Here is a 20,422-nt window from a genome sequence, read left to right on the forward strand (position 1 = left end):
CTGATTGGCTGACACTGGGAGCGAGACGTGAGCTTTGAAAAAGCAGACGGCGGGAGAACGTAGGCACGCAGGGAATGAGTGTTTTTCTTCTTTAGGGGATGCGAAATCCCTTCGTCCAATCCAAAATATGATTTACTATACGTAATGTGAATCACCTTATTTATTTAATTGATCGAGCATCACTAACGTCCTTGTTACACATCGTGCATGCAGAATAAGTAAGTTGACAGAATAAAAAAAATAAATAAATAAAAGACCTCAAAGGAAATGTCAACACATTCGTCATCGTACAATAATTATTAAAAAAAAATTAAAAACTAACGTTTCATAGGTTAAACTATCCAATTGATTATAATTGTTTTTATACAATCAAATTTTGTAAAATTACATTTCTATGGCACTTTTCACAGTGTTGCAATTTCACAAGGCAGCTTTACATAAAATAGATAGATACATAGAATAAACAATAGAGACATGAAAGAAAAAACATTAAAATCATGAAATATTGCCTTGCCCTAGTATTTCATGGAATTCTGTGAATTTCCTATTGTTTTATATTGCTTACTGTTATTTTATTCTACTGTATGTTGGTTTGATTTTTGTTCTATATTTTTATTCTTAGTATTTTTGCTGGTTTATACTTTTTGTATATTCATATTGTATTGTCTTGTAAATTGTATTTTTTTTAAAGGATAGACAAATAAAGAATTTGTACCAAGTAAAGACTTTGAATCTTCAATGTATTTTAGTACTACTTGCTGTGTGGTCTTTAATAATGTCTTAAACATTTAAAGCACCTAAATTCCTGCTATATTGACAGAACAGAGAAGCAGTTATTAGATATGTCTAAATATATAAAGGTGCCCAAGAGAGAAGCAGCGGAAATGTGATAGTGTACATCTACAAAACGTGAGACGCAATTCTACATTGCTCCTGCAACTCTTCTGTCTGACCCCTAGAGGCGCACTGTTGCCATGACAACTGAAAGTACGGTAATACACGGGACAGGGCGTGGGAAGCATTGTAGACAGGTGGCAAATGTACCGAGAGACTGTCGAGAAGCGATGAGGAGCAAAAAGCGGGACAGAAAATTGGCGAGTGGCATAATATGATATGAGGAGCAGAGGGACGGGCGGATACACGGAACAGATGTTAGGGGGGGCAGGTCTGTTCACTGTGCTAAGATCGGAGATCTACCTGTATCTACCCGAGTCATGAATGATGCTATCGTTTACAGCCTTTACAAAAAGATTATCCTAAGCAAATGTTGCCATTTCTGTAGTCATATGTGTAAAATGAATGTAACAATAAACAGCTTATGCCAACTTTTACAACAAAACTCATTTTTATTAGTTATTTTTTTTCTTTGTTCCTGTTATTCTGTTCCCGTTACTGTAGTAGACCATTAAGTCATTTCAGCCCAGATATTGTGGAGAGAGAGGGAGATAAAAAGTATACCCTACCTTAAATGCATTAAAAGTCTGCTACTGTAAATGCATGAATGTAATGCTATATCTACAAATATTGCATATTAAAATATATTTTACAGTGAATTTATATAGCTAGAATTTTCTTAACATAAAATTGTGAATATTATGAATTATTATAATGACTTAAACTTTGTTACTTTGCTGTTTTCTATTATAGGAACCCTATCAAATCTGTTGTGTTCTAATAAAGGAATATTTATAGAGGTTGAAACAAAATCCAGTATATCATATGAATGTATGGCAATGTAATAGGCTGCTTTAGGAGTAAAGGCATAGACCCGTTGTATACAGTACTACTTTAATTTTATTGATTTGGTATTTAAAATGTATCAGTGTGTATTTGAATGCAGTTCTTCAAATGTAATTCTGCAGCATTGTTTTAAAAATAATGTGAAATATATTTACATTTATGCATTTGGCAGACGTAAACAGTGGATTACAATGTATACATTTTATCATTAGGCTATATGTGTTCCCTGGGATCAAACCTACAACCCTGCACTGCAATGCTCTACCAGCTGAGCTACAGGAACACTATAAATACAGAAGACCATAATAAAGCAAACATCTAAATATCTTAGCAATGAATAAATACTGATAAGTCAAATCTTAATACACTCTCAGTTACATTACACATGCAGAGATGTGCAAACTAAGATATGTCCCAAGCTCCCAGAAAGTGTACAGCATAGAAAACCATTTCTTTCATGTGTCAAAACACAAAAATGCATGCATCACACTTTTAAATAATAATAACATTTTTCGTAATCCTTACATTATTTTATCCTAAGGGAGTATAACAGGCTTGGGGTTTATTAGCTGAGTTAAGTAAAGTATTCATTACGCAAACATGAATGTTAAAATGCTGCTTCTGTCATCCACGGTATTTACACAGCAATTCATCGCTCGTTGAGTGTACTCATTCAAATTCACTGGCACAAGGCCAATTTCAGGGCCTTAGAGCAACCTGGGGTATCTTCAGGCCTAAGGGGTACCTTAACAGCCCTTTCAATTTGTTTCAGCCACGGATCCGGATCATGTACTGTATAATTGTTTTGAGACTATCAACCAGTCTTAACAAACTTATACAACTGCGAATGTCATTTTAACTATTGCATGTTTGACCATTAAATATACTATATACTATATACACACTATAGAGTTGACGTTATATCATATATATATATATATATATATAGCAAATTTTTCACAGTGTTAAACAACCAAACCCAATCCATCTTCTACACTAATGGCAGTCAAGACAGCCAGGAACCTGAAGGTGGTGTTTGATGACCGCTTCATTGGCCACATCCAAAAGACCCTCCAATCATGCAGGTTCACGCTTCATAACATCAGAGAAAATCTGATAAATCCTGAAGAGGCAGCACAGTACCTTGTGACGTTTTAGGATTAGACATTTTGGTTATTTCAGAGGAGAAGAAATTGAATCATGAGACCAGATTGATAATAACACCAGCAACAGGTATAGACCTTTCTCACAACTTCCGTATTTATGACCGGAACTACGCAATCGTCGCGGAAATCTACTTCCTCCGCAGTAAAGGCAATGTAAAAAGCCGTATCTGTTCCATCAATTCCCTGTTGATGGTGAAGTCAGACAGAAGTGGATTCAGGCTATCCGGCGAGACTTCTAATGTCGTTTTAGTTAACAGTTCAGTAACAGTTAGACTCGCTCTCTACTTACCTTGAAATTTATGGACAAATTCTTCATGGAAAATGTTTTCCTCCATTAGTCGTGTCACACCAGCAAATGTAATATTTGGCAAATCCGTTAACGAAGTTGTGTAGACTCTTTGATCCATTTTAAACTTGCGCGGGTTTATGTTTTTCTAGTGTGTTGACGCTTGACAGGAACTCCGCTTACACGATGATTACGTATTTCCGGTTACTGTGAGAAAGGTCTATTAAGCAGCACTTGCTTTAAGCAGCAATACGTAGGTTCTTTAGATGGCAGTAGCGAAGAGGAGGATCTGTATCAGTGGCATCACCTTCAGAGTTGAGAGATCAGCAAGAACAGCCTACAAGAAAAGAAAATAGAAATATCTTAAAAACTAGGGAAATATGTTTGAGCATGGCTTTATATATTTATGGCAGTGTCAGGCACATCATGTTAACTATTTTACGAGAGAAGCATTAATTTATATTATCTGGCAATGGGCACTTAAGTTTGCCAGCAAGTCCTGTTTCACAAAATGGCGTCCGCTGGCTTGCTTTGATGCTAGTACCCAAGAGCTCACAAGGTGCTAAGAGCACATCCGTCTCACAGGAGCCGTCCGGACGGGGGCCTTCAGAAGGAATCGAGTGTTCCCAAGCTTTCTGTCCTTTTGCAATTGGAAGCAAATAAATTTAGAGGCTCCTATCAAGTTAGCATGTCTCCTCTAATGTTTCATGACCAGGCCAGGGCACTAAAAATACAACGTGTTATGATACTTTCTCCAGTAGGGGCCAGGTGGTACATAAGCAGGCAAATACTGTCCAACAGCATCTTCACTGCACCCTGGGGCCCAGAACTGTGCGTCACTGCAGATTACAGCCGGAATTAATGTCAGCAGGTCAAATGCACTTTTACTATAGCTGTCAATCACGCAACAGCATCCGATTAAGCAACCCTCTAAATTGTCATAGGATGCTGTTATTAAAGCTGGAAGTAAAAAAAAATGTACTGTAAATATCTTGGCTGAAAAAATCTTACAGGAACAATTCACCCAAAAATTCTGCCATTATTTACACTCCTCTCTGCATTGTGTTATTTTCTCAGCAGGACACAAATGGTGAATTTTTGAACAGCTCACTGAAGGAAAGAATATTGGAGAATAATGACTTCAATTTCAGTCTGTGGTTTCGTAAGACTTGAAATATAGCATAAGAGTCATATTGGCTACTCTTGCGGTTCATTTTTGTCCCTTTTGGAGTTTGACGGATGTGGTCATTACGAATGTTTTTTGGATGGCAGCAGGTAGAGTTTTCAAAATTCTCCTTTGGGGTTCCATGGAAAAAACAGCATGCAAGTACCTTAGGTTGGGGAATAATGACAGGATTTTGGGCGTGCACTAAATATAATGATGATAACTAATACTATAAATAGACAATATATGACAAAATATTAAAAAGTATAATAGAGCAGTGGTTTTCAAATTGGGGGCCGCGAGATGGTGCCAGGGGGGCCCCAGTTTTATGACATTTTATGAAATACATTAATTTATCATGAATTCTGTGTAATTAAACCTACAAAAAATAAGGCTACTAACCAAAAGCACTACTTTTTTGTAAAATTTAATGTTTTTTTTATTAAAATGTTGAGTTTTAGAACAGTTTTTGTCACAAACTTTCTTTGGGGGACCGCGAAGGAATGCACCATACACAATGGAGGCCACACGCTGAAAAAGTTTGGGAACCTCTGTAATAGAGTATCTTTCGTTTTAAATGTGTAATAGGCTATGTTTGAAACTGTGACACAAAGAGTGTCTAGAGTTTACCGTCACGCTTGTTTCCAGCACCTTTGACATCACATCTAAACATTTTAGGCGTGTGGAACTTGGTCCGCTTTTAAAAGTGGCCATCCAAGCAATTTTTAAACATGTGCCTTGGGTGGACTGGGTTACTAGACACTATTTCTGTATTCATTAGCGTTCATACACACGCACACACTTGCTTGCAAATAACAACCTCAGCCGATGCCAGTGATGTCACTTCCATCAGGTTTTCAGCTCGGAAGGCAAAGACTGCGGCGGCCAAAACTAAAAAAGAGAGCCAGGTGAACACACATCACATGCAGGAACTTGGGTGTATTCCATATGACTTTCCCTTCTTACTTAGGTGTGCACTAACGCAGACATCTATTTATAAATAAATGTAAATTAGATTTAACATTTCTTGGTTTTTGACATCAAATTACAGTTATGTTTAACCAGTGACGTATAACTAACTATGAGTTGACATTTAATAATATGATTAATTTACTTTTTCAATTGGCAAAAGTTTACACATCAGAAATACGGACCCACCTGCCACTATCTCTAAGGAGTCATATCCTAGGATACGATCCCATAACAACAAGAGCTGGTCAGTCGACAGGTATCCAGAAAAGGCCCGCACTATCCACTTAAAGGCAATACGTAATCTAAAAAAGATGCACACACAGAGGAAAAGCACACAGTACAATAAAATACAAACATTAAAATACAAAAGATCCAAAATGAAAAAAACCTTTCAGTCCTTATCTGCTTCAGGAAAGTAATTGTATGTACAAAAGTCAGCCACTAGATGGAGCTGCACTTTTACAAAATATCACACAATGTTAAACAGTTAAAAATCTCAATTGGATGCTAAAGTTGCACAACTAGTAGATGAATTTCTATAATAAAAAAACATATGCACATGCACAGAAAAACATTTCAACATTACAATGAAAATAAACTAGATTTTTTACATATTGCATATTGTATAGTCATGGCATTACTTATGTGTTTGGTGCTCTGCCCAAGTGGTCTGTACATAATGGCTAGGCTAGGGTCCCTTCTTTAATGTAAATGTACAAAAGTTTTATCACATCACAACACCAAACACTTGGGGGCAGTTTCCCGGACAGGTTTTAGACAAATCCAGGACTAGGCCTTACTTAGGACAAGTAGTTTTTACAAACATACCTTACAAAAAACATTTCTGCTGTGCATGTCAAGACAAAACAATGGCACTTGATATGTTAAGATATGTCAGTGCAAGATGTTTTTGAATTAGCGCAGCTCAAACATGCATTTTAGTATGGGACTAGGATAAGCCCTATAAGGGAAACTGCCCCTAATAGTCCATCTCTCCACCATAAGCCACACATTGTCCATAGCACAAATGGTGCGGAACAAGATACATCCAACAAGTTTAATCTTTGAATTAGAGATTTGACAAACCCTGAATAAAGACACATTTTCAGATAAAATGTACAATAATATTAGTGAACTGATGTAGGCACTCACGGCTGAGCTCCTATCTCTCGTAGATGGTAGAAAAGCTGAGGAAGTTGAGTCTGCAGTAATCTCTCAAACTGCAGGCACAGAGACACTAAACCCTGACGAACAACACACATTGACATACAGATTAGGTGAGGTCAAAAGCTTCATTTCGACAGAAAGGCAATAAACCACACATGTACGGACACACTTACAGACGGATGCGAGGAAATCGAGTGCAGTCTGAAAAAGTAGCGAATGTACATCTCCCTGAACACACTGTACAGCTTGGACGGTTCGTTGTATAGGAAACACAGAGGGGCCACTGCGGTAGACATACAGTACAGAAAGGCAAAAATGTAGATTATACAGGTATGTGAGATTATGGGATGCATTCTTATAAACTTACCATACATTGAAAAGCCATGGAATGGGATGACACCTGTGAGACAGAGATGGAGCATTTTATTACACGAATTACATTTGAAGTAGCACAGCAGAAGACAAATAAACAGGTCAAAATCATATTTTGTAAATGTTCTACTGAAAATATATCTAAACTTTATTTTTGTGGTTGGATGACTTTATTTGGACAACTTTAAAGGCGACTGAATCAATATTTTGAAATATTGTCCTATCCTTACAAACCATACATCAATGGAAAGCTTATTTACTCAGCTTTCAGATAAATTTTAAAATGTGACCCTTTTGCAGTCCAGGGTCACATTATGCATTTAATTTCTTAGCTATGTGTGCCAGCGCTGGTGCCATCTAACCTAAAGGGCCACCGTCACACGGTTGTTTGCTGATGCTGCTAATCATTTAAGAATTAGGATTCAGACCAATTTCAGCCAGCTACACAGGTAAAGTCACTTGCTGACTAGAAAGTGCATGCTGGTACATGATGCCGTATGAACACGTATAAAACCTAGTTTCTCACCATTTGGAGGATAAACCACATGAAACTGCTCTGAGCCAGCCTTGCCTAAGAAGAAAATTTATAAAGACTATAAAGAAGCCAATGGAGATGTTTTGCATAGCAAGAAAGATAAGCATGCAAAAGCATTACTTTGGATGGAAGATTTAGGTGGTGTAGCGCTGTTATAGTTAAAGTGCTCCAGAACTGCAGTGTCTCGAGAGAAACAGAGTAAAACCTGTAGTGCGAAACAAATGCACAAATAAGTGCAAAAACATTTCACACACAACATGTTTAGTGCCAAATACAATCCTAGCAACACATTGTACCATTGTATTTAATAGCATTTCAACATTAATATTTGTGACCTCGTCTGTGAAATCCAGGTACCACCCCAGATTTTTTAACCTTTTCTTTCTGACAGTGTAATACAGTGGTTCTCAAACTTTTTCAGTGTGTGGCCCCCTTTGTGTACGGTGCATTCCTTCGCGGGCCCCCCCCAAAGAAAATATATGACAAAAACATCTCTAAAACTTCACATTTTAATTAAACAAAACATTAAATTATACAAAGTAGTGTTGCCTTATTTTTTTAGGATTAATTTCACAGAATTCATGATAAATTAATGTATTTTATAAAATGTCATAAAACTGGGGCCCCCCTGGCACCATCTCGCGGCCCCCACCCAGTTTGAGAACCACTGGTGTAAAAGCACAGTGAAAGAACCCATTGGCAACCATCCTTATATTACAGCGGCCTTTACCACTTATATTACCATGAAACAAAGTCACAATAGTGTGTCAGTATAACTGCTGTATAATAGGAAAAAAAATCAACAGAGAATCATTTTTCAACAAACCACACAGTCTTTGAAATTGCTAAACTGCTCAAAGAGTCCACACTAAACCAATATTGACAAGCAACCTGGCTTCTTTTATCACCTCACACCTGCAACCCACATAACGTTTCAAAAATGACAACATACTGTTCTCCCGTGAAACCCAAACCACTTGGCTTTTTGTTTATATTTCTGCCAAATTCAGGGAAACTAATGCTTGTGTCCAGGAGACACATGCCAAAATGCCTACAACACCAATTTAAAAAATTGGAATGTTGTGTATAATCCTTCTCCAATTGCTAGCTTTTAAGACTAACAGATGTTGTTTGCAGCCATTAATACTATTTGGAGAAAAAAAACATGTTACCTAACATGCTGCATATCTCAATCTCAGCATGTATTAACAGTTTTAGTTTGTTAGACTTTTTTACTGTGAAAAAAAACTGAGTGAATATAAACCGCTGGAAAAGCTCCAATATTAAAGGTGCAGTGTGTAGATTTTAGCAGCATCTAGTGGTGAGATGGAGTATTGCATCACCCCTCCCTTTTAAAACGCATAGAAAAGCTACGGTAGACGCTACAGGACAAACATGTCATCGTCTAAGACAAAAAAGATTAAAAAAAACATGCTCTGTAGAGCAGTTTGAAAATATATTTATGCATATTATATTGCATTTCTGTCAATAGATCCTCCTAAAATATACACACTGGACCTTAAAGGAAAGACTCATGAATTTCTTGTAAATCGAGACTTGTTTAAAGAGACTATCTGTGAGACTATACAAGTCAGCCGTATCTATCCATCCATCCAGTACATGAATCCAAAGAACATGGATTTGCATTCTCACGATAGCCTACAGCGATATGTATATACAGGACTATATCAAAAAATATTTTGGGAATGTGTCGTCCCCTCTTAGATTAACAGAGCTTTGTTATATGATTTTAAATCATAAAATGAATAGGTTTTAGACTCGAGAGACTGCGGTATGCATTCACTCACCTGATATAAATAGTCCTCGAACACGAAGTAATAATCATCATTACTTGCCGTGAGCTTCACGTCCTGTGAGCCAAAACAATAAGTTATTTTAATCAAAGACAGGTGCGCTTGACATTCTGCACTAGCTACAGAAGACTTTGATCTTTCATTTAATCTGTCCATCGGTTGAATGTATACAGAACACTTGAGAAGTATATAACTCATTTAGTTTATACCTATGAAAAGGCCCGATTGCTTTTATAAACAGTTCCTGCATAAGACAAATATTACGGACACAAATGTTATTTGTCATGTCATCTTTCTGTTAAAGTTAGTCCTCGAGATGTGAACATTAACATAACAACTATTAGTTACTGGTAGTGTACAGTGACACTAATAGTAGCTCAGTCACTAAATCATGAATAAACCATGGCTATAGACCAATCAGCATTCATGACTGAAACTATTCCTTGTTGAATGATGTGTACCTTATAAATGAGGTTGTCCACCAGCAGGTCATGGTGTATGACTCTAGCTTTCAGCTGTTCATAATGTGTCATGTCCTGTTTAATAAAAACATGTCACAGTTATTCCTCCTGAAGCATTTAAAACTTCTGCCATGCTATCGGCTATCATGCTATCATGTCCCACATCAGTTCGAGGAGTGAAGAATTACTGTGCTTGTTTAAAATGTGTCGCCCCACACCAGGGGTTTGCCTTCTTGTTAACAGATAGCGAGGGTACAGTACAAATTCAGATGTGTGTGTCACTGTTATATTAGAGGGTCCAGACATCCTGGCACACATTGTTTTGGGTATGAAGATATGCTCGGTCATATCTGCCACACATGCAGTTTAATGCTAATGATATTAAAGTTCCATTGAAATCAAAACTGCAAGTAAAATTTTTTATGTGATATTACAGTGTTTATTATAAACAATTTATCAGTTTACGTTTTTTTATTCAAGTGCCCTCATGAACTTCAATGAAAATATGCAAATGAACTTCCACCCTCTGGTGGAAATCATTCTCAGATGACATTAGTAAGACTTATAGACTGTAAGAAAAAAAGATGGACATAGTGTCCATGACGTCACCCATAGGTTTCTAAAGATCATTTATGAAGCTTAAAGTAGGCGTTGTCTGCCGTCGCCATCTTGGCCTCGCGTCAACGCACATCACTCACGGATATCCGAAAATGGGTAAAGAAACCACATCCGCCTAGCTCGACTCTAGTGACAGCAGTGGCTGTTCAACCGTCACTCAAGTGGCCACGCCCTTAATTATGCAGAACTTTAAAGCTTAATATAATTTAAACTGATGCGTTTAAAAAAAATTCAAACCCCTCACAGTTGTCATGAAGGGCAAAATTAGCTATATAGACCAAAAACTAATTTTGTACCAGGCTGTAAACATGTTTTCTTCTGCTCTAAAGATGGCCATTTTACATGGAGGTCTATGGGAATTGACTCCCTTTTGGAGCCAGCCTCTAGCGGACAGTCGATGAATTGCAGTCAATTCAGTATTGGCTTTATCAGAGAGATCGAAAGGTTGCCCCTTGGTTAGACTGCATGGGTGAGAGCATCCGTTAACTCCGCCCCCCAACTGTCAGTCTGCTACCAGTTCTGTTTCTGAATGAAACGCCTACTTTTCTATATCCAATCAAAGCATAGTGAAAAACACTATTTTCCTCACGTGATGTTTTGTTTTACTTGAAAACACTTCACAACCACAAAGTTAAGGCAATTGTGACTTCTGATTCACAGGGACTTTAAGAATGCTTACAAATTGAAATAATAAAGTGATTCAATGTGAAGAATATATTGTAATGTGTTTTGGCATTTCTAATGAAATTATGAAGTTAGGGCAGGACATATTAAAGCGTAGTAGCAGTAGTAAGTGATTGTAGAGAGGGAGGGATATTGTAAATTTTAAGACAATTTTATTGGAACAAACGTATGCAAGTGTGAGTTATCAATATTTTGGGGACTCTAAATGTGTATATCTGTGAAACTAATTTTGTCTAAATTTAAAAAGATTAGCAAAAAAAAGATGGCCTCAAATCTAACACACATATTGTAGGGCCCATCATTTACCTGGTGTTTTTTACTAGTTTTAGCCAATAAATTTATCAATAAATAAAAATAAAAATTGTTTAACATAAATTTTAAATTGTTGGTCTAATTCCACTGTAAGCGCAACTTGGTTACTTCCTTTCAAAAGCAGGGGACTATTTTCGGGCACTGCGTAATATCATTGCGCCTGCTGCAGCCATGATATGGCAGCAAAGTCCTTGATTATAACGCCAGATTAAGAATAGTTCCTAGCCATATCGGCCAACAAAATCACAAATTTAAATTTTCAGTCGGTCTTAGTAAACAACGTAACTACAGAAGACTCAAGTTTTAGATAGGAAAAATATCGAAACTCTTTGGTTATTTTTGAGCGTAATGCTCATGGTCTAATCAGATTCAACGGATTATGCTAAGCTATGCAAAAGTGCTAGCGCCGGACCCGGCTATCGACTGAAGGGATTCAAAAATGGTTAAAATCAAATGTTTAACTTTAGGGGATTTGTAAAATGAACCTATTTTCAAAAATAGTGGAATGTCCCTTTAAAGGGGATGGTAGATGACACTCTCATTAGTTTATTGCACGTTACGCCCAAAACACACCTATTACTCATTAAGAGAATATGGACAATCCTTTTAGATCATGCGTCGGTCACACCAAAAAAAATTCTGCCGATAAATTAGCAAAAGTGGATTCGGACATGCCCTAAGTGCACTTGTTCCGTGCGCTTTAGACCATGTGATTAGATCGGTAATAAATAGGACCCAAATCCTAAATTCCACAATTAATTTAATGTAATACAGCCTGAGCACTATTTCACATTAGCCTGGATTGCCATCATTCTCAACGCAACACATCGCATAATCTTTGCAAGTCAATTCAGGTGCAATTCCTGATTTTGGAAAACCAAACAAATTCTGCTGTCCAAACAAATAAGATCAGCTAAGCCTTTTCAGCAATCTTGTCTTTCTCATGTGGTACCCTCACAATCACCTTTCCTATGAAACTGTACAATGCACAGCATGTGGAACATTTTGCAATTAATGCCTCTGATAAGTACAAATAAATATCATAAAATGTCGGTTCTGGCTCATGTACACAACAATTGCCATAAATATCAAATACGATATACAAATACTTTCAATTGTTTAAACATGCATAAATATTTATGACAAGTTTACGTATTTCTGAGGGTCAGTGTATGCAAGGCAGAGAAGGACTGTATGTTACCTCAGGATCGGTGGTAGAGTTCACGATGAGAGTCCATAACTGAGCCCTTAAACCTGTAGGGCAGCCTTGTCTGCTGTACTGCTGGGCAGCAGCACTGTCCTGCTCACTCACCACTACAAATACACATCATACATATTATTATCATCATCATCACATTTCACCTTACACTCCTGAGAGGCTCTCAAGAGTTAATTCATATAGCTTGATTTTTATATATTTTAAACATTTTTGTGTGGCTTTGTGATTTATCCTATAGCATTGATAGTATTATTTCCTTCCAGTTGGTGTAGAAAAACTCATTCATTATGTAGCCTCTTTTTTTGACCAAAAAAAGTACTAGATAACCGATATAAGGCTTCATTATTTGAGGTTAAAGTGCATACCAAAAGAGGATACTGAACAAGCATGTGTGTAATGATTACAAGATCAAATTACCTAGAAGTGTTTATTCTCACCTTTCTGTCCAATGTGAATGTGCTCACTCTCAAACAAATCTGTAAAAGATAAAAATGTGAGTGCAAACACCTGTAAAAAGCCTTTTTTAGCATGACTGCCACTAAATTTGTCTCTACAGCAACTTCAGAATTTACGGAGTGGGAACATGATCATTTCATGAAGACCATCAAGGTCACTGCTCATATAAGTCCATAACATACGCTGTTACACTGCAGATAAAGGTTTGGATTAATGAAATGAATGAATACCTGGAGAAACATGTGTGTGGTCATCTATACCAAGCTGTCCATAAGTAAAGCCTAGTTCTGGATACATCTCCCTCTGCAACACAGATGGTTTCCAGGTTATAATTATGTAAATGTGTTATTCTTACCTCTATTCAATACCTCTATAATCTTTAAAAAAAGATTAGAGAAAAATGTTCGGCCTAAATCATTCAAATATTTTTTAAGCATGTGAACTACTACTACAAATTAAATAAAACTGACTCCAAACAGTGTACAAGACATACAATGCAGTTGAGCATCAATGTGGTGTTATTGTTTTGATGTCTCTTTTCATCACAGCATCTCTTAATTAGTCACATTTGTATACAGAAATGGTTTAATTATCGGTAGTAACAATAGTTTGTATTCATATTCTAAGTTTGAAAAAAAATTGGGGGGGGCGCAAAGGGATGCACCCTACACAAAGGGGGGATGCGTGCCATAAAATTGGAGAACCACTGCTTTAGACGAAATAAAACTGCAACGAGAAAACAAAAGGGAAACCCAGATTGGCTCACCATTTGAGGAATGTCACGGACATTGAGGGAAACCTGAATTAATCCCCAGTGGCTTCTGACTGTGAGTTCTTCACTGCAATCATTATTAGGGTTTCTTAAGGCAATCAACACCTAGAAGAAAACAAGTGTCTTACGTAACAAAACAAATCAAATAACTTAAAGCTTTGCAAATGTTTCCTTAAGGAGTGTTCTTACACAATCTTACGTTCCAAATAAAACATAATAATTGATGTCTTTGGCACAAAGGCAGCAATAACAAAACAACAAAAAATCACATCAAAGGACACCTTAAAGGCGAACATAGCAAAACTCTCTACAAACACCTCATAACCATAAAACCTATCCAGGAATGTTGTGTCTATTAAAGGTAGTTATTAAGCCGTGTTATGTTTTCTGTTGAAAACAGACTGACGTCAGAGATCAGTTTGGATGATGTTCAAGTACTGCAGTTACTATACAAAATGCAACATATCAACGCTAGGTTTTTGAGCTGATAATAGGGGCGGTTTCCCATACGACTAGTCCTTGAAAAAAATTAATGTAAGAGCTTTATAAACTGAAAAAAGCTTGCACTGACATATCTTAAAGGTGACAAAGAATGATTGTACGGAGTATTTATCCTTGTTCTGTGATGTGACATGTAGACAAAAATGTTTTTGTTTGGGTCTGTAATGCCTTAGAAGCTTCCTAAAAACCTCTCTCAGATAGCTCTATTAGGGTGGGGGATTTTAAACAAGTGGTTTTGCACCTATTTGGCTCCACCTACTGGCTTAACTTGCAATCTCATTACTGATTGGCTGACTTTATTGCCACTCAAAAAATGTAGCCAATTATTTTAAAGTGGAGGGGAAGTTAGATGCCCGTGATGTCATAAGCATCGTTTTTTGGCTGACATTTCTAAAAGAGGAATTTTTATGAGACTGAGATGTTTAGCATGTTTAGCACTTTTTGTATGTTTGTGAATGCGGGTAGACTACCATTATTCAACAAAGACAAGGTAAAAATGGTTTTTCATTCTCTGTCCCCTTTAAAATACATCAGTGTCCTTTGTTTTGCCTCAAAGTGATGTTTTAGTAAGACATGTTTGTTAAAGCTAGTTATATTTATAATTAAACTGAGGCCTAGTCCTGGTTTAAACTAATCTTTATCCGGGAAACCAACCCCAAAAAAATCAAGATCGGCATCAAGATCAGCTTGTGCAAATCACTTGTACAACGTTTCAGTCAATTTTCACTTACAAGTCATTTAGCCGAACATTTCCTGGGAAAATCAAATCAGCTTCTTCATATCCGGCCCCTATCTTTCTCATTTGGACCGGATGTTTTCAATAAACTCATTAAGCAAGCGAGACTTAACCCACCTCAAGGAAGTCTTTAGGTGCATAAACAGGTCTGAATTTGCTTAGGTCTGCAATATAAAACAGAGATCAGGGTACTTCCAAACGTGTACTGCAATATATTTTCAATAACTGCAAGGATGACAACTTGGATAAAACAGAACATACATAACGTAGCAGAATGCTAACCAAAATCGTTTGCATGTCAAATGCATTTATCCAAAGCAACTCTAAGGTATACATTTTGTTATCTGTATATGTTTAGCCTGATAAAGAAGGCTTTAAAATGGAAGATAATTTGATCATGACAACCGTACGCTCTCAACCTTGCGTGGGTGAGATGCTGTCATGTTTTAAATTGATCATACAGTGGACATTCCAGATCAACAAGCAATGGCACGTTACACCTTGTGATTTTAGTAACTGCCTAACCGCCCACTGTTTCTGTTGATGTAAGTGTGCCACACTGATTCATTTTGATAACCAGCTGTTACAAAATATAGACAGTCACCACACTGCAAAAAATGCAGCATGAGATTAAAACTATTTGGCAACTAATCCCAAGTCAAAACTTAAAATAGTAGGTTAAATTGACTTGAAAAACCAAGTTAAAATTGTTTAACTTAATTTGTTTAGTTAAAGTAACATAAATATATAAATATATATATATAATTACATATATTGTATGACTTACATAGAAATATCTATCTATCTATCTATCTATCTATCTATCTCCTCTCCTTCGCTTCTCTCCTTATGAGAGATATGATTGATCTATATATATATATATATATATCTCATAAGGAGAGGAGCGAAAGAGAGGAGAGAAAAGCAGAAAGAGTGAGCCCTATGGGGTGATATTGAGTTTTAGTTATTGGGAATTGGCCCAGGCGTCTGGACATGCTCTGGTTTCACAGGAAGGGCTGTTTATTTCAGTGTCCTACAGACCGCAGTTATGTTATCATGCACACTGCAAACTGATAGCATTGTTATGGAGCTGTTATACTGTTCAGGGCTTCTGTGTACGAGCCAAACGACTGTGTTTAAACACTCTGCAATGCATGAACAAACACGCACTGAGATGTGACCTCTAATACATGACAGGGTGTAAAATCTGACAACAGAATGTGAGTGGCTCCGTCACCTGGTTCATCAGTTCCCATCTCGTTCCATTTATTTGTGAGCTCTTTCTGCTCTGAAACCGGCCTCTATGAAACAGGGTACAATAAAAAATCAAATAACTGCGCTTTTCAATCGCATACGCAAAACACTGATTTACATGTCTACCTTTCGTGCCAGTGGGATTCCTAACTCAGTACACATACTGTTTAAACTCTTCGTAATCCTCTTTTCCCAGGCGGCCTACAAAATACACAAACAATCAGTTATTTATATAGCCACTTAAAAAATTAAGGGGCTAAACAATGCAGTAGAAGAACCATATTTGGCTGTATTAAGAGCCTTTAACATATGCACGTTTAATTTTATTTGAAAAAGGTTCTTAAACTATAAAAGGAAAGAAATACTACATGGGTCTTTTAAGTAACTTTGACTGAATGGTGCTTCTTCTATGGCATCACTGTGAAGGACATTTAGTAGCACCTGTATTTAAAAGTGTACGGTATGTGAGAAAACTCTACAGGGAAAAAGGTGCAAAGACAACGAAAACAAACAGAGATACAGAAAAATAAAGAGATTTTTTCTTTACCTGGGCTTTGCGCATATATGCCAAGGGCTCTTTGGTGTGTTCAGGAGGTGCTCTCGGATGCCCAGGAGGAGGAAGTCTACACCATACGAACACATCCGTAAAAAAAGCATACATGCACAAACATGCATGGATAAACACAGAATTGTATTAGTTTAAGCTCTGTAGCTCTTTAAACATTAAAGAGACATTATTCATAATTTCTTTTAAAAAGAAGACAAGAAGTCATCTAACAAATTTAATTGTAGCCATACATACACTTTGCGGCCAGAAGTGTGTGGACACACCCTGTGGTATTCTAACGTATTAATTCCAGAGACATCTATTAATGAGCAATTCAGAGAATTGTGGGCTTCCAACTTTATAGCAAACGTTTGGGGAGGGCCCTTCTCGGTTACATGACAATGATGCCACTGTGCAAAATGTGAGGTTCATGCGAGTTGGACATGGAAGGACATGATTGACTGGCTTGCAAAAACTTGATCCATAATGTAAGCCAAATATTAATGCCTGAACTCACAGATGATTTTGTGCCTGAAAATCCCTGCAGGGAATGTTAGAATATAATGTGGAATGCTGTTAGGAAGGACTAACTCCCTATGAACAAACATTAGTTTTGCAATTAAAATGCATAAAAAGCACAATGGCAAATGACAATGGCAAATGTTTGGTCACTTAATGTATATTTGCCCCTACAATTTTGAAAACATTGACAAGACAGTCCTTACAATTCATGTCTCCATAAAATACATTTATCAGGACACTTGTACTATAAAACGTTTAAATACTAACCACATTATTAATGTCTATTTCTCTTATTCAGTGATTTATTGTGCATAAAACAATGGACAATGACTAGGGTCTTAAGCTTTAACTGTAAATGTTTTTATTGCTTTGTCTCATCTGTACTGTAACAATGTCTGGCTAAAACTGTGTTATGGAGTTTACCATTAAAGTGATTCGTCTTGAAGATTAGACACTCATGTCAGTATTTGGACCTGGATTGCTTTAGGGTTAATAGATTCACCCTGTCTCTTGTCATTTTGCACATTTTGCTTAAAAAGAGCTCCAGTTCCTGCTGTAAAACTATATAAACATTTAAGGCAAAGGAAGGAACAATCTGGACTCTTTCAGTGCATGTGTCAGAAGTTACATTAATCTTGTTTAAATCTCTTAAATCATTTTCATTGCTGTTCATCTGAGTAATGTAAGAATGATATAAAATACAGTATTATTACAGGCTGGGAATGTGAAAAGACTCTGAGGGACTGAGTTCAATGGAGTAAATGGAAAGAGGACGAAGTTGCAGGACTTCCCAATTAGACCATTATAGATAGTTTAAGGATTTTACATCCCTCAAGTCTCAAGTCTCATTTATTTATATAGCCCTTTCCACTACAACCAAAGTACTGTACATCTAAAAACAAGAAAAACATACAAAAACACAATATACAATAGAGAATCAAGAATTAAAAGAAACAGAATACAAATAAGTTTTCACTATCATATGATGACAAAATAAAAGTAGTCTAAGAAAAAAAAAGTGTAATTGCGAATCTAAATAATATAATAAATGTTCCACTTACATGTGCAATTCTCTGTAAACTGCATTTTGCAATTTTCTCTCCCAACCTAAAAAAGCAAAGAAACACTTTAGTAGCATTAGTAACATCAGCAGCAAACACTGCAATGAATTTATCGCTGGTGCACTCGACTTCATGTGGCACTGCGCATGCGCAGACTCTTCAGCAAATGACATCACAGTACTGCAAGAGTTGTCTTAAATGCTGTGTTATTTGATATTTAAAATATAATTTATATTTTTATAAGACAATCTACAACAGTGGCTCTCAAACTGGGCGCCGGTGCCAGGGGTCCCTGGTTTTATGACATTTTATAAAATACATTAATTTATCATGAATTCTGTGAAATTAAACCTAAAAAAAACATAATGCTACTAACCAAAAGCACCACTTTGTATAATGTAATGTTTTGTTTAATTAAAATGTTAAGTTTTAGAACTTTTTCGTCATAATTTTATTTTTGGGAGGCCGCGAAGGAATGTATCGTACATAAGGGGGCCGCACGCTGAAAAAGTTTGAGAACCACTGATCTACAAGACACATCCTTTTATTGTCCCTCATTAATGCAAATATTTTGTTTGCTGAAAAAAATTGTTGATACAGGAATATTTCTTATTTGCCACAATTTTGTTAATCTTTTCTTAATATTTGAATAATTTTATAAAATCTAAAATTCAAATTAAACGTAAAGTTACTTTCGTTTTGAGTAAAATGATTACTATTTTTACTGCCAAAGATTTCTACAAATATTATACAAATTAATCGATGGTTCCTGCCTTTAAAAAAATAATCAAATATATCTGTGTGCTCTCGCGATACTGTGATGTCATATGTCGTTCGAGCGCCGCGCTGCATGAGGTCGAACAAGCCAGAAAGTGACGTCATACCTGACTCTTTTAACAATCTTCGCACGTCATCTTTAAGTGATTCAAGTTTTACCTCCGGTCTGTGCAAACATTCCTGATGAAACACATGTTTAATAGCTACACACGTATTTAATATGGATGCATCACAAACAACAGTGACCGTATTTGGTGTTGCACACGCTGCGGTGTCGGTTTGCTGTAGCCACTTACTTTTGCCTGTTTCTCCAGCTGAGAGTGTAAATGTGTCCCTTTCAGTCGTTGCACTATTTGCGCGATACTGGCCGACAGCTCCGCAGCCTCGTCCATCACTGTCAGACCTCAATGTTCATTAATCGACTTGATGTAAAGTGGTCATCTGTTAGCGCAGCATCACTGCTGTATCCATGCAAACGACAACAAACCCTTCAGGAAACACGAGCCCGGACACAAGGTTCCTACAGTGCGACGATTTGGGTTGTTTGTATTTGAGTTTATGTTCAATTTTACATTCCTGACAAAAAAATTCAACTTAATTGACATTCTACAAGACACTTGCATTTATTGTCACTCATTAGTATAAAAACAAATAAAAAATCTGCCTTTTTTATAGTTACCTTTTTAGGCTACTATTGAAATATTATATAAAATGACAACAAAATCAAACAGTTAGCCAACACCCCTTATGAAAATTAACATGGTTAGGTTATAGTAAAAATATAGTCATATATTGTGCATGTTCTTAATGGAACCTAAGATCATTTCTGGAGATGGTTTCAGTCTATAAACAAATGTTGCAAAATAGCACCAAAAGTGGTTCTTGGCTCGTAATCATAGAGGAACCAAGTGCCATTTAGCACAGATGAAGTACCTGTGTAGCACTGGTGTTGAATCATATTGTGTTATGTAGAACCATATGTGGTACTATAGTGTTGCTATGACCCCCGTATGGTTCATCATAGGTGCTTCATGTGCTATATAGCACTAAAAATGGTTCCTCTATGATTACGAGGCAAGAACCAATTTAGTGCTATTTAGCACCATTTGTTCTCACTTTGTTGCACAATTACAATTTAAAAGTAATAGATTAGTTGTCCAGACAAGAATCAAGTTAAATTCACTAGACATCACTGCAAGTTATGCAACAAACACATTCAACTTTCCTTCCATGAAAATAAATTAATTTTGATTAAAATCAAGATTACCTCCATGTTATGATGCAA

At 36.6% G+C, this 20,422-nt stretch overlaps 1 protein-coding gene across 2 annotated transcripts; it reads right to left on the bottom strand.

Annotated features, from left to right (window-relative positions):
* Positions 1-331: 331 nt before the first annotated feature.
* On the bottom strand, positions 332-19,639 carry tbc1d19 (TBC1 domain family, member 19). Of its 2 annotated transcripts, none has more exons than XM_065289042.2 (21): positions 19,434-19,639; positions 19,245-19,317; positions 18,361-18,406; positions 16,778-16,853; positions 16,357-16,431; positions 16,214-16,277; positions 15,094-15,140; positions 13,734-13,844; positions 13,198-13,270; positions 12,949-12,987; positions 12,494-12,606; positions 9,679-9,753; positions 9,212-9,274; positions 7,524-7,608; positions 7,395-7,439; positions 6,864-6,896; positions 6,670-6,779; positions 6,482-6,573; positions 5,516-5,631; positions 5,160-5,248; positions 332-3,529 (listed from the first exon to the last, which is right to left on the bottom strand). In XM_065289042.2, exons 1-21 carry the CDS (start codon positions 19,527-19,529, stop codon positions 3,455-3,457), a joined length of 1,596 nt encoding a protein of 531 aa, XP_065145114.1. In that variant the 5' UTR covers positions 19,530-19,639; the 3' UTR covers positions 332-3,454. The 2 variants fall into 2 exon arrangements, with proteins under 2 accessions (XP_065145114.1, XP_065145116.1); XM_065289044.2 differs by having other exon boundaries at positions 381-3,529; positions 5,178-5,248; positions 19,434-19,638.
* Between the last annotated feature and the right edge of the window lie 783 nt (positions 19,640-20,422).

Source organism: Paramisgurnus dabryanus, chromosome 2, assembly GCF_030506205.2.
Source record: "Paramisgurnus dabryanus chromosome 2, PD_genome_1.1, whole genome shotgun sequence".
NCBI classification, from domain to species: domain Eukaryota; kingdom Metazoa; phylum Chordata; class Actinopteri; order Cypriniformes; family Cobitidae; genus Paramisgurnus; species Paramisgurnus dabryanus.